The following is a 13564-nucleotide window of genomic DNA, read 5'->3' on the forward strand; positions in this document are numbered from 1 at the left end:
AATTATACATTTTGATGTTCTCAATTGATATATAAAGTTTAATACGGTCGAAATTGAACTAAAAAGACGATTAAAAGAGAAAAGATTTGCGATTGGTAACTATAATATATATTTATATTATATATACATTTTATATTATAAGTTTTAATATTATATAATGTGCATAACGTAAAACTACGAAGAAATAAATTATATTCGCGGAACGTTTCTTAATAATCGTCGGTCGAGGAATAACTAATTTTTATGTCATCAATATAAACAATATTATACATCTTCATGGTGTAGTATATACATTGTTCGAAATAATTAAGCCCATAAATAGGGTGCCCCTCCCACCACCGTGCGTGTATTTCAATTTTTAATACAAAGGGTTAAACGGTCTCTCGTCGTAAGCTACTTGCAGGACCCTTTCCATTCCCTTAAATTATTAACCTGATAATTATTTACGGGCTTCTCGTCTGTTGGCTTTTCATTCAAAAGATTATTTAAAACCTACACCGTCCCGCGAACCTCTCGGAAGAGTGCAGTAATCCTCTTTCTGCAGTTTCTACTACGGTGTATATTGTATAATATACACCGCACACACTGAGGGCCTGGTGGACCGCACGGACGGTGTGTATATATAGACACTACAGAATAAACACGCCACCGCATTATTACATTATGTGCAACAATAACATTTATGCGTTTTATTAAAATGTATCGTTAAGTATATAAACGTCTCAAATATGAAAATTGTACTGCATAGGTTAGGTTGTTGTTCATAAGACATGTTAATAATTTTAATATTTATATTTTATATATATCAACATTTTCATAAAAATATTTTGCAAAAATTTATATAATAAAATATATAGATTGCTGCTTAAAATTCAAAAATAAATTATTTATATTTAACCAAAAACATAATGCAAGAAAAATAAGGATGAAATAAATAATATTAGAATTGCATATACCTATAATACGTTTCTTAAATTTTCAAGGAGAACAGTTTCAAAAAATTGACTAATTTTTGAAATAATGAGTGTATTTTCTATTTAAAGTATAATATAAAATATAAGTATATTAAAGTTTGATTTGGATGTTTTTTAGAAGTCTGGCCACTAGAAATCTGTACTATGATTATTACGATCCACCTGCAGTAATGACGCACAAGAAAGACCCAGACGCCAAGTCATATTACGGGCAGGACGCCAATGATAACGCGACAAGATACCCAACGCAAGGCAAGTAAACGGCAAAGACCAATATTGAGCATTACTTTGTATTTACAGTATTGACTTATTTAAATAATATTTAGAGACGTTAAGTCTGATACACCGTATGTCCATGTATATTTTATATATAAATCTGTTTGACGAGAATAATAAGCAAAACTGATATGAAAGTTAAAATATATAGGCAATAGAAATTTAATACAAACAAAAAAAATGGAAATAACAAAAAGAAGAAGCTTCCCATATAATCTATTCTTCTGTAATTATTAATTATCAAATATGTAAATCATAATTATTATTAAGTATTTACTTATTTTACCACGTAAAAAATTCGTAAAATAAATCCGTTGACTGCTATTAAACTTTAAAGTATACATAAGTATTGAATAAAAACAAGATATTTATTAAAAATGAATATTATCAACAATATTTATGAGATCATACCTAGTCACTTTGATGATTTTCCATTAAAAATATTTAAAAAGACAATACGTTTCGTTTTCTAGTTATGATTTTCTTTTACATTTTTATTTACTGTGATAACAATATATATAATAAAATAATCTATATATGAATATATATATATATATAATGTATGTATATATTATAAATGCGCGTGCATACTTAATGTATTAGAAACGTGAAAAGGCTAATAAAAATGCTCGTCACGGATTGTCACGTCGATATGCGCGTTATTATAACAATGATGAAAATCTAAAAACTAATTGAATATAAATAAGACACCCGAGGGTGGTACTGGCATAGTGAGGGTAAGAATATGATACATAGACGGTGGCTTCGGTGGTCGTGTCATCAGATGTAAATCTTGAAGAAAAAAAACATTCCGGACACGTATTGCGAGCACGCCGCTATAATATAATATATAATATATACATATATTATTATATACTCTGCCGACTTGCCACCGATATTCAACGAAAACAAGCGTTTCAATTTTCACCTATAATAATTTTTTTCCCCTGCACTCTCACGCTTCTCCGAGAAAAAACAAAATTAAATTTAAAAAAATATTGCGTTGTCAATCTAAAATGTTTAAGCCCTATGTATATATATATATACTGTATAGATCAACGAGCGTTGTCTATAACATAGGGCTACTAATAACAATGCCTTTATTATTTTATCTGTAACTATATTATGCTCGGGAATAATTATAATTTATAGTTGTCACGCATTTGACGAAATGAAAATAAATAAAACAAAAAAAATATTAATATATTAGTATAGAATATAGATATTATAATTATTATAATACGTATATTGTATTTGTACACTATCTTAAATCATAACAGTTAAATTATTATAGGAATTTAGGCGAGTGATATATCATATATTAGGTATATAAATTTGCTTGTACTTAATATATAGTAAGCAGTAAGCATTGATGACTAAAAAGAAAGAGGACTTAGTCCGAATAAAATGTGTTGACTCAATGTACTATGTCCATCACTAGCACTGATTAAGACGTAGACCTTCTTACAACTTTATATTGTCGGGCTGATCGAATTTACAATCGTCCATCACTTCTATGATAAATCTTCTCATATACCTGTTGGATTTCAACAGTCAATTTGACAGCCAAATACTCAAATGTAAATAGTTTAGTAACATTTTATCGTATCGAATTTTAGTGCCTACTTTATATAGAAGCCAGAAGGTACCAAAAGTTATGATAATCTTGTATAGGTAAACCATTAACACACAATTTAAGATTATTTATTCTTATACACATTATTATATGACATACGTAGTTACTTATAAATTTAAAATTTTGAAAGCTCATTACTGAAAATCAACCGTTCATACTTCATTAATAAACGGCACGTAATAACAATACCATTGTAAACATCGTGGGAAGTGTTATATAGAAAAGCATTATACAAGTTAAATTTTTTCCTAAGTTTTGATTTTTAAATGCATATTTATAATTATATTTTAGAGGACGTTGTACCCACATGTGTTGTCTCTATCTTACAAACGTACTCCATAGCAAATTTGCGTTCAGCAGAACACATCTATGTTGTTAGCTTTTACCTATTATTAAACCTAAAGATAAGAAACAAGAATATTATCTAGGACATGTCATATGCTTTTAATGATATTATCATTTTAAAATTAATTATGAATAATTTAAAGTTGTAATATTTTACATAGCTATGCGACTCACTTTAAAATGATAATATCAATGCAAGCATAATATAACAATATAACATGTATGCTATAAATAAATTGACTTTAATATTAAAGCTAACAACATAAAATGTGTTCTGCTGAACATAAATTTGCTATAATATTCGTTAGTAAGACAGAGACAAAACATGTGAGTATGACAACTATAACGTCCTCTTAAAATCTCAGGAATCAAATTTCCGAAAAATTAATTTGATTAAAAAGTTAAAACTTAAAAAACCTAAGTAATACATAATTTTATAAGAGACAAATTTAATTTTTATTCTCATGCTGTAAAATTCAGGAAAAAGTGACTGTATAATACTATATTATCTAATATGATAATATATAGTGCCAGACTTTAATATAACGCCCACAAAATATAATAAATAGATATTATAGTCGCGAGTAAACGTTGTACATTTTATTACTTTATATATGTATAAGAGGACATTTCTCGTCAGACGCCAGGATATTTGGAATATTCGATTCGACTCGAAACATACAATCACACACGACTCATGGTAAGCAAAATGCGGTCAATTGCATAATAATATAATATAATAATAAATAAATGGCGATGACGGCGGCGTTAATAAACGATCCAGTCAAGACAAGTGTACAATGTTCATCGAAGTGATTTATGCGTGTAGACACATTTTGGGGGCTTCGAGGCTAGCAAGGAGCGCGTCTAATGGCTATATATATAAGTATATCGCGTTATATACAAACATACAATATACTGCAGCACTAGCGCATCTAATCGTTTTTCGCGTGCACAAAACTCTCAACAGTCGATTCACATAATGTATATAATATATATATATAATATATATTGCAGGACATCTCGACAATCATGGACCGTGTATAAAATTAGTACATATATTCTTTATTATAAGTTATATATATGTATATATTGTTATATATGTGCTTAGATGTATACTATACAATATACGGGTAAGTACTATATACCTACATAGTTTATAGTATTATTGTAAAATTAATATGTATTTAAAATCAATCAAATGAATAAATATAAAATATGCCGTTAATATGTGTTTCTCGATTGTTGTATACTTCAGTTCATGGGCAAATTGTCATTGAAGTACTTCGATTTGTGAAGTTAATTCGACCGAGAGGGTCAATCCATCTGTGGCGGATATGACATGGATATATCATATTTAAAGATATTGTGAAAAACTTAATAAATAAAAAAATAATAATAATTTATATTTTATCATATAAATATTATAAGGAATACGTCGATGTATTATCAGTTATCACACTGGCCATCGGCATATTATATTTCTACAATAAAAACATGACATTAAAAACATTTTGATTACAGTTGAAAAATTTGATTTACGAGTACTTCTATTATTAAAGGAAATATTTTATCAGGACCATCTTTGACAATAAACGCCCCACAACTAGTCCCTAGTTTCCTACAATTACGTTTGCGTCGTTTGCGATGCACCTATATCCCTTCTTTGACATTAGTTGTTTTGTTAACAGACATCCATATATTTTACCCTGCTATTTGTCTATTTCAAATATCCATTACTTGTAGGAATCATCAATGTATAATATGATTTCCTCAAAGTAACAAAGTATACTTATTAACTATAAAAATCACGTGTTCAGAATGAGTATATAATTTTCAAGAAATTTTCGGAACTTATGATAAGAAATATTTTCACATGTTCACAAGTCAATGTTTTCAAAAAATATAAAAAAAAATTATATAAGTAGTTTCACGATAAAAAAAACGATAATATAAAACAAATTAATATGCATACACACAATAAATAAAAATTAAGAAATATGACCTTTTTCTAAAATTTACTAAATATACTCCTAGAATGGATTTAGCTTAGTCTAAATTTTTAATAAAATGTTCTTTATTTTTAATAAATGTTTTAGACGAATTTATTTATTTAGTTTTATATTATAATATCAAAGAAAACTTTGGTAGATAGAATAATATAATAATTAAAAAGTAAATTATGTGAATTTTTTTATAATAATATGTGTATACCTACTTATATGACTAGACTATGTAAAGTAAATGGATATGTACAGTTCATATCATTGTTATATAATAATACTATACAGCCCTTTCGACTGACGATAGATATACAATATACATGCATATATGTGTGTGAATATGGTCTATTCTCAAGATCTATGTTTTTATTTTTGTTTTTTGTTGTTTTACTTTTAAAATCTATTAAATTGGCAGGTATTATACATCCATTTATATAGGTACCTATGTAATGTGCGTACTGCGTATGTATCACGTACGCACACACTCCCATTCGGATTAACGTTCGGGTTTTAAATAATGTAACGGCAACCTTTTAGCGGACCGCTGAGCGTGCGCCTTTTGAATATACCGAAGGAGGGAGAAAAAAGCCAGTGACGATGCCCGTCGGGAGTTGTAAAAAATATTACAAATCCCATTGTTACTTGTATTGTTGCTAATAGCTGGCAAATGAAATCCGCGTTTAGCCAACCCGGTGCTTACATCCAGTATATAATATATTAAATAATAATGTACCGTCTCTGCTATGAGACGGTATATATGTTGTACAAGACGATTCTTTTAACAGTTAACACTTATTAACGTGAACAATATTTTATTTGAAAAATGTAAAGATACAGCTCAGCTATAAAGCAATTCTAATTTTTAACACATTTATAATAAATATAATTAATCTATAAATTACATATTTGTATGACTGTATAACCTAATAATAAATATATAATATAATTTATTTTAATAATAAAAACCCGTATTTATAGTTTATATACGAATATACGAGTATAAAAGGAATGGTGCACCACACATTATGAGTGAAATTATATATCTCCTTTTGCCACATGCGTCATCCCCGCGTAGGTACTTCTTTTATTATTGAAAACTTTACATATTTAACTAATAAAAAAAATAAATATTCATACTCATAGTAAAAATATCCTCTACGGACTGTATAAATATAGGTACGCGTTCAATTTAAAAATGAAAATTTAACAGCAGAAATCACTAATAAACATTAATATTATATGGGTTAGGTATAGATCTAACCTTATAACTTAAAATCCCTAAAAAGCTTAAATATATTTAATAATATTAAATATCATTTAGATGTAGCATATAAATCAAAAATCTAGTTTTAATATTTGTATTTATTTTAGTTAATGAGTCATCAGTACAAAACAATTAGATATTAGATGTCTAATATATTATAATATGATATGTATGTCGATGGACAAGCGAGGACGTATTGCGTTAATTGTATATTTATGAATTTTTCAGAGCCCACTCGTTTGTAATACATTCTTAGTATTTAAAACAATTTTATTCCAAAATATTTTTAATAATATACTAACATCTTTTAAATGAATATAGATATTATAAAACATTAATACTAAAATACTTTATATTGTTGTAAGTTATAAATGTTATAATATTATCGCTTTTATGAAATTCTATATTACTGAAATTCCAAACTTTAAATATATCATATAGCTATAATGCTATATGCCTATATTGTCCCAAAACTAAGTAATTGTATTATATTTTTGATCCTAGTAATGATAGAGAACAATTCAAAAGAGTTTAAAGTTGAATTTTTTAACTCAATTAAGTTTATATTACTCTACCAAAAATATTAATTTACTAATACATATTGTATTGTATATAAATAGCAAAAATTTAAAATAAATACCTTGTATATAATCAAAAATTAGTTATTTTTATTGAAACATTTTGGCTAATGAAGAAAAGTAAAATTAAGAATTACATTTTAAATTCACTATTTTGTATAATTAATAATCATTTTATTTTATTGTTTATAAATTAATGTATTTTAGATTTGATTGAAAGTAACTCATTATTTATGGAGTTAAAAGTCAAGTAAATAATAATTAAATTCAAAACATTTTGGTTAAAACATATTATGATTTATAAATATTTGCAACTGCCTATAATGGCTAATAAACTAATAATTAATAAATATATTAGTTCATGATATAGAATTCTCGAGTATTATCAAGGTATTTATTATAAAACGATCAGAATCAACTAAGACAAAAATAATTCAGGCGAATCAAAAACGATTAATGGTCTAACTATATAACTATACCTTGAACGAGTACAACAGAGATCTCAGATGCTATTTTAAATCTAATATATAACGGACCATGTAAAACAATACATTTTTAATTAATGGAAGAACAATATAAAAGACGGTATATGTGCGCGTACACAAAAATGAGATTAATGAAAGTTTAAATTTAATATTCATTGAATAATTAAAATAAATGGATGCGTTTATAATTTATTATATTTAAATATGTGCACCACGTAAAATATTTAGAGGATATTTTTTTTTCGTGTTTACCAATTTAGATATTTTTAACTTGTTGCTTCCTGAATAAAAACGGTTAAACGTTTTCATAATATTATCAGTTGCAATATGACATAATACATTTTAATAAGGGCAACGTCGACATGGCCCGTAATAAAATACAGGTAAATCTTAAGTACGATTCACCATAATAAATCCATACCCCACAGTTTTAATTTTTCGTAATTTACTTCATTTGTTGTCTAATTATCTTTATTATCTATGGCTCAATTAATAACGTTAATGTTGCGGGCTTCATATAAATATATATTTTTTAAAAACAAAAATCATTTTTATCGTCTGTTGTAGTTGTGCGTTAGTGTGCTGTTCTTCAACGTCAAATAGCATTAATACAACACAAAAAATAATTAAATAGTGAATATGCGGAGAATTATTCGATGACATTTTTATAATACCATGTTACAGTTTGTCTTATCTGCTGTTTATATTTTATATCAAAATGAGTTGTTATGATTTGCTACTTAAGCTTAATACAAAAGTCTAGTTAAATTAGTACAATTTATATTTTCCGTGTTTTTATTTTTTGTATTTATTCAATTTTTGAATTATAATAAATTATTTTCTTTCTAAACGTAGATACAGATTTTAAATTTAAGATGTACAAAATTAAATGAGCTAATAAAAATGTTTAACTATTTTATATAATAATTAGAAAAAAAATATTTATGACAGATGTGTCTAATTACTTAAATATAATTCTAAAATTGTATAACTTGTAAGTAACCTTATGTATTAAAAAGTATTTTTCAGTGATTAAGTAATATAATTTTATTATTTTTAAATTTTGTGATCTAATAATTTATAAGTTGTCAGTTGGTATAAAGCTTTATAACTTGTCAAGTTCTGTTTCTGTTGTCACAAATTTATAGTTAGCTATAGTATAGGTCATCTAATTTTTAGTGGCACAATGCTCATATAATTCGAATAGTGATTTTAATTGCCAATCACTTCAAAGTTAAAAACCATGAAATAAAAGAATAATCAACTACCAACTAACAGAATACTATAATAGTAAGTTTATAATATTTTATTATTATACATTTCGTATTTTAAATTTGTATCTCAGTTTAAAATTTTTGGTGAAACCCGTTCATATTTTCCATATTTTAATTTTAATTTTATACATATATTTAGGAATACGTAATTTACAATATACATATATACGTACGCAGAGATACAATTATTGTGCTTAAATAATAGGTAAACATATTTTTATACATTTGTAATTCTTGACCGATAAGAGTGACGTTCGATAACGGAAATGTTAATAAAAACACGTAAATGATGTATATGTTTATGTATATATTTAGTCGTACTAGTTTTGGTAATGAATTACTTTACTGATTCTAAATACTAATAGTTACTAAATCGGACTATGTATGAAAAGCTAAATACTCCTTATTATTTTATGAGTAGACAGTAGTGTAGCGTATTTAGTAATTTTCCTAACACTGTGCTGTGGTCAAAGCCAACATGGTGCCCCCCCCCCACACCACTCAACGACGGACTATGATAGGAATTCTATTTATTACAATTTCAAGGAGAACAGGAGAAATGTTGAGGTATCGAATTTTATAATATTTATATAATGTAATGGTAATTGCAAAGGTGAATACAATTTAATTCGATATAACGAACAATTTAATATATTTACTGTGCTTATTATTGTATATTGTCGTTAATTAAGCGATGAAATGATAATTAATTTAAGTGGCGTACGAAATACAAAAAAACAGCCGTAGCCGGTCTGCGCGAATGAATACGGATGAGGAGGAATGAGCGTCGTTCGTGGCCCACTACTGTAACAGTGTGGGAGGTACGCCGACGACGACTGTTCTTGGGGACGACACATCATCGTTTGAAATTGACGTTCAGTGCACTGAGTCGCAGGTATTGTACGCCGTTCGGTTTATGTTTATAGAATATGTATACGACGTTACTAGGTCGGGTGGTAAATAACGAACGAGCCTAAGTTTTGTGTATACCTATCTATAATATTTTATTTCATATGACATTTTTACAGTCGTGAACTTGTAGTAGGTAGTTATCGGATAGAAAAGACAGTAAATAACACAAATAAATTCGTATACAAATTAATTTGTATCAAACATTCAGGCTAGAACCAATAGAACCATATAAAATACGTATAGAGTATAGATAATTATGGGGCATGAATTTTTATGTAACAAAAGAATCAAAATGTGTAACTATTTATGTTATTATTTTTGCATGCAAAAATATTTACCTATACTTTTTGGGTATTAAAAAACATGAAATATTAAATACATTTTTTTATTTGACATTATAGCATTTAAAATAAGTAAAGTAAAGTAAGTACTAAACAGAAAAAAATTAATTAACGACCAAAAATAATAATTTCTATTATAACCACTATAATATACCACTATATTCCAATTATATCAGATTCAAGATTGTATGTAATTTATAAAGCGACATTAAAAATCGTTACTTATGTTTTACCCTATTTATTACGATGGCATTTTTTATTAACACTTATAACAAATTAAACATAAGTATTCGATATTTCTCACAGAGTAGATTGTTGTTCATACGTCTGTCGTTTAAGAATAGGTAAAAATAGGTAAATATAAAAATAAAAAATATTTTACGAAATTTTATTATTATTAGTATATTTTAGTATATATTATTAATTTTATATTAATTAAAAAATCTATTTCTAAAACTCAATAATTAAATTATATTTTTTTTTAAATGTCTATGTAAATAAAATTTAAGACCTTGAAACATAGATTTAACCTATCCTACTGTATAGATGCAACTGAATATAAATAGTTTCATAGTAATATTATTATATACGTATAATTTATAACAATTATAATAAATATATATATACTTGTACCTGTAATAACTATAAATTATACTTAACAGGTATATTCTATGAAGATAAAAACTTTTGTTTCAAATAAAAACCCTCTCTTCTACTATTTTTCTAAAAAAATTATTTAGTAGATAATTTTTCGAAATTAGGCCTTAAATAATAAAAAATTTCAAAAACATATAATATGTTCTTTAATATTTAAAAATTTTAAAAATTAGAATTTGAATAAAATCATTATTAAATGAAAAAATGGGGATGATCATGTTTGGTGAATTACTCTGTATACACATATATTAACTATATAATACATTAATGCCACTAATGAACCAAGCTTCCTTTCCACCCTAATGAATCTTTTGAATTTTGCCCGAGAGATAAACTACTCCTTAGTCCTTATGGAAGAAAAAATTATCATTTTTCTTTTATCTTTTTCTATTTTTAATAAGTTGAGGTGAAAAATTATATTTTACATACATAATAACAGTAATTTATTATCATAACACGACCCAAAGCGGGTGTTATAGACCAAAAGACCTCATGGCCCCTTGTATACGTTATTGTAATTATTTTATATTTTATATGCAAACAATAAATGGTTTGATTCAATTTTAATAATAGTCCTGTCACGAAATGTGTTCGACATAATATTATTATAATATTATACATAAAGGTACAATCATATATATAAATTCACATTTTTTAAATAAGTATAATATAAAGAGTAACAAAAATACTGAAAAATAAAGACGGAAGGATGTATACATTAATCGGATCAAACATTTTGGTCAACTGCTAACTGGTTAATACATATCATATTATAATATGAGAAAAATAGCGGAAAATAAAGCTTTAAAAAAGTAATTGCTTTATACACACGAAATATTTACCAATACTTGTTTGTATAATTAAATAACAAATTATAAAATATAACAACACATATTATGTATAGCTAATGTAAATTATTTTACAGTCTGTAGTTTAGTTGTACGTATTCTGTAGGTGCAGGGATGGCCAACCAGTCGATCGACAACCTTTCACATTTTCTTGAATTTTTGATTAAAATATATTTTTTTGTAAATTTGTATATCTTTGTATATCCCACACGAATATAAAAATTATATTTAGAAAAAAGCAATAAATAAATATGAAAAACGAGATACACAGATATTAAATAAAAGAAGTGTAACATATGCACATGTACATAAAGTATATGTAGTAGTGTATAGTACATATAATATATATTTTGTTTATTGACAACCTTTTTTTTTTTTTGGTCGATCGTGACAACCTAGAATGGATGTCAATCGCAAGTCTATTAAAGTTGACCATCCCTGCTATAGGGTTCACTTAGAATCTATTTAAATTTAGAAATTTGAGCTTTGTCTAAAGACTAAGAGACTAAGTATTAAAACTAAGTCACTATCTCAGACCTCAGTCCCTCTTATTACTTATTAGTTATTTCCATTTAAATTTTGTTAGAAGATTATAGTGTCTGCACACCAACCAATATTCGCATTTTTTCCATAGTATATTATACATATAGATAACAGGTATGTACCACAGTGCGTCATCGTTAGTATAATAAATAATAAATACATTTTCATATTAATTTGTTAATTTTTTTTTTACGGATTATGCTTATAAAAATGGAAAATCTTTACCATATCGTAATCTGCTGCTTTATGAATATAAATATATGCGTAAAGCAAACTCACGAAACATTAAGATTAATCGTGTTTTCATGAATATAATTAAACGAAAAACAACAATTGTTAAGATCATTAATATTAATTAATCGACAAAAATCCAATGATGCGAAAAATAATAATAAAATAAATACGTGCACCATAATATACTCACTACTAATTATCTTATTTTAGTATTATAATAATTATTTGCATACCTTTATTAATAATGATGATGTCATGAAATCGATCATAATTTTCACCGTCTGATGTTCAGCAGGTGGTTCGCCGTTGTTTTTGAGCACGTCTGACGTATTCAACTACCATCACTCGACGCATATGCACATACAACCAGCTCCTCCGCCCCCGCTCTCGCCGCCACCTCCGCCACTACCACCGACGATAACAATTAGCAAAGATCATCAAGACGGTAAGAACTAACAATGTTTACTGATCAGTTGAATATTAAGTCAAATTGTATAAGATAAAAACTAGACCTAACCTAACCTAACAATTATCAAACAAGCAAATGTTTTAACAATCTAACATTTTTTATTTAGATACTACAGTAATTTAAAATACAAGATGTAAAAATTGCTCAATTATTTACTTTTATCAAAACGTTGAAATATTTTATAATTTAAAAGTTCCATTAATGAAATTTTTTAAGTATCACTTTTTGGTATCGATTGTTTCGTCTATGCTAACACATTTTTTTTATTTTCACAATGTAGTCTTTAATTTTTTTTATTAAATGACTTAAATAAGTAAAGTTAAAAATCAATTTAAAATAATTTCCAATAAATTTCGAAATATTGGTGTATTTTTCAAATTGATCTGCAAGTAGGGGGACTTGTAGGAAACTTATAAAATTTTCCAAAAAAAAATTTGATTTAAAAATTCTAAAAACTAATTTACAAATATTTACGATTTTGAAACCAATTTATTAATATTTGAAAAATAATTTCAAAACAAGTAGGTACATAATTTTTAAATAAATTATTTAGGGGCCAACTTTATGCACATCAAATTTATGCCAATACTCGTATATAAACATTGCCACAGGAAAAGTTTGAAAATCGCATTTTTTTACTTTAGCGATGCTAGGGAAATACACAAAAAAGGAAAACGAATTTACAGGGTGGAGTGTGACGAACGAATCTCAGATGTGCCATACAA

The 13564-nt window shown here is 26.4% G+C and overlaps 1 protein-coding gene across 1 annotated transcript in view; it reads left to right on the forward strand.

The window, feature by feature from the left end:
• LOC132918147 (uncharacterized) overlaps positions 1–13564 on the forward strand; it is a 33459-nt gene that overhangs the window by 10932 nt on the left and 8963 nt on the right. The window contains exons 5-6 of the mRNA XM_060979263.1: positions 1093–1226; positions 12666–12815. Coding sequence (XP_060835246.1) covers positions 1093–1226; positions 12666–12815 — 284 coding nt within the window. The remainder of the gene's footprint in view (positions 1–1092; positions 1227–12665; positions 12816–13564) is intronic.

Source organism: Rhopalosiphum padi, chromosome 1 (assembly GCF_020882245.1).
Source record: "Rhopalosiphum padi isolate XX-2018 chromosome 1, ASM2088224v1, whole genome shotgun sequence".
Classification (NCBI taxonomy): domain Eukaryota; kingdom Metazoa; phylum Arthropoda; class Insecta; order Hemiptera; family Aphididae; genus Rhopalosiphum; species Rhopalosiphum padi.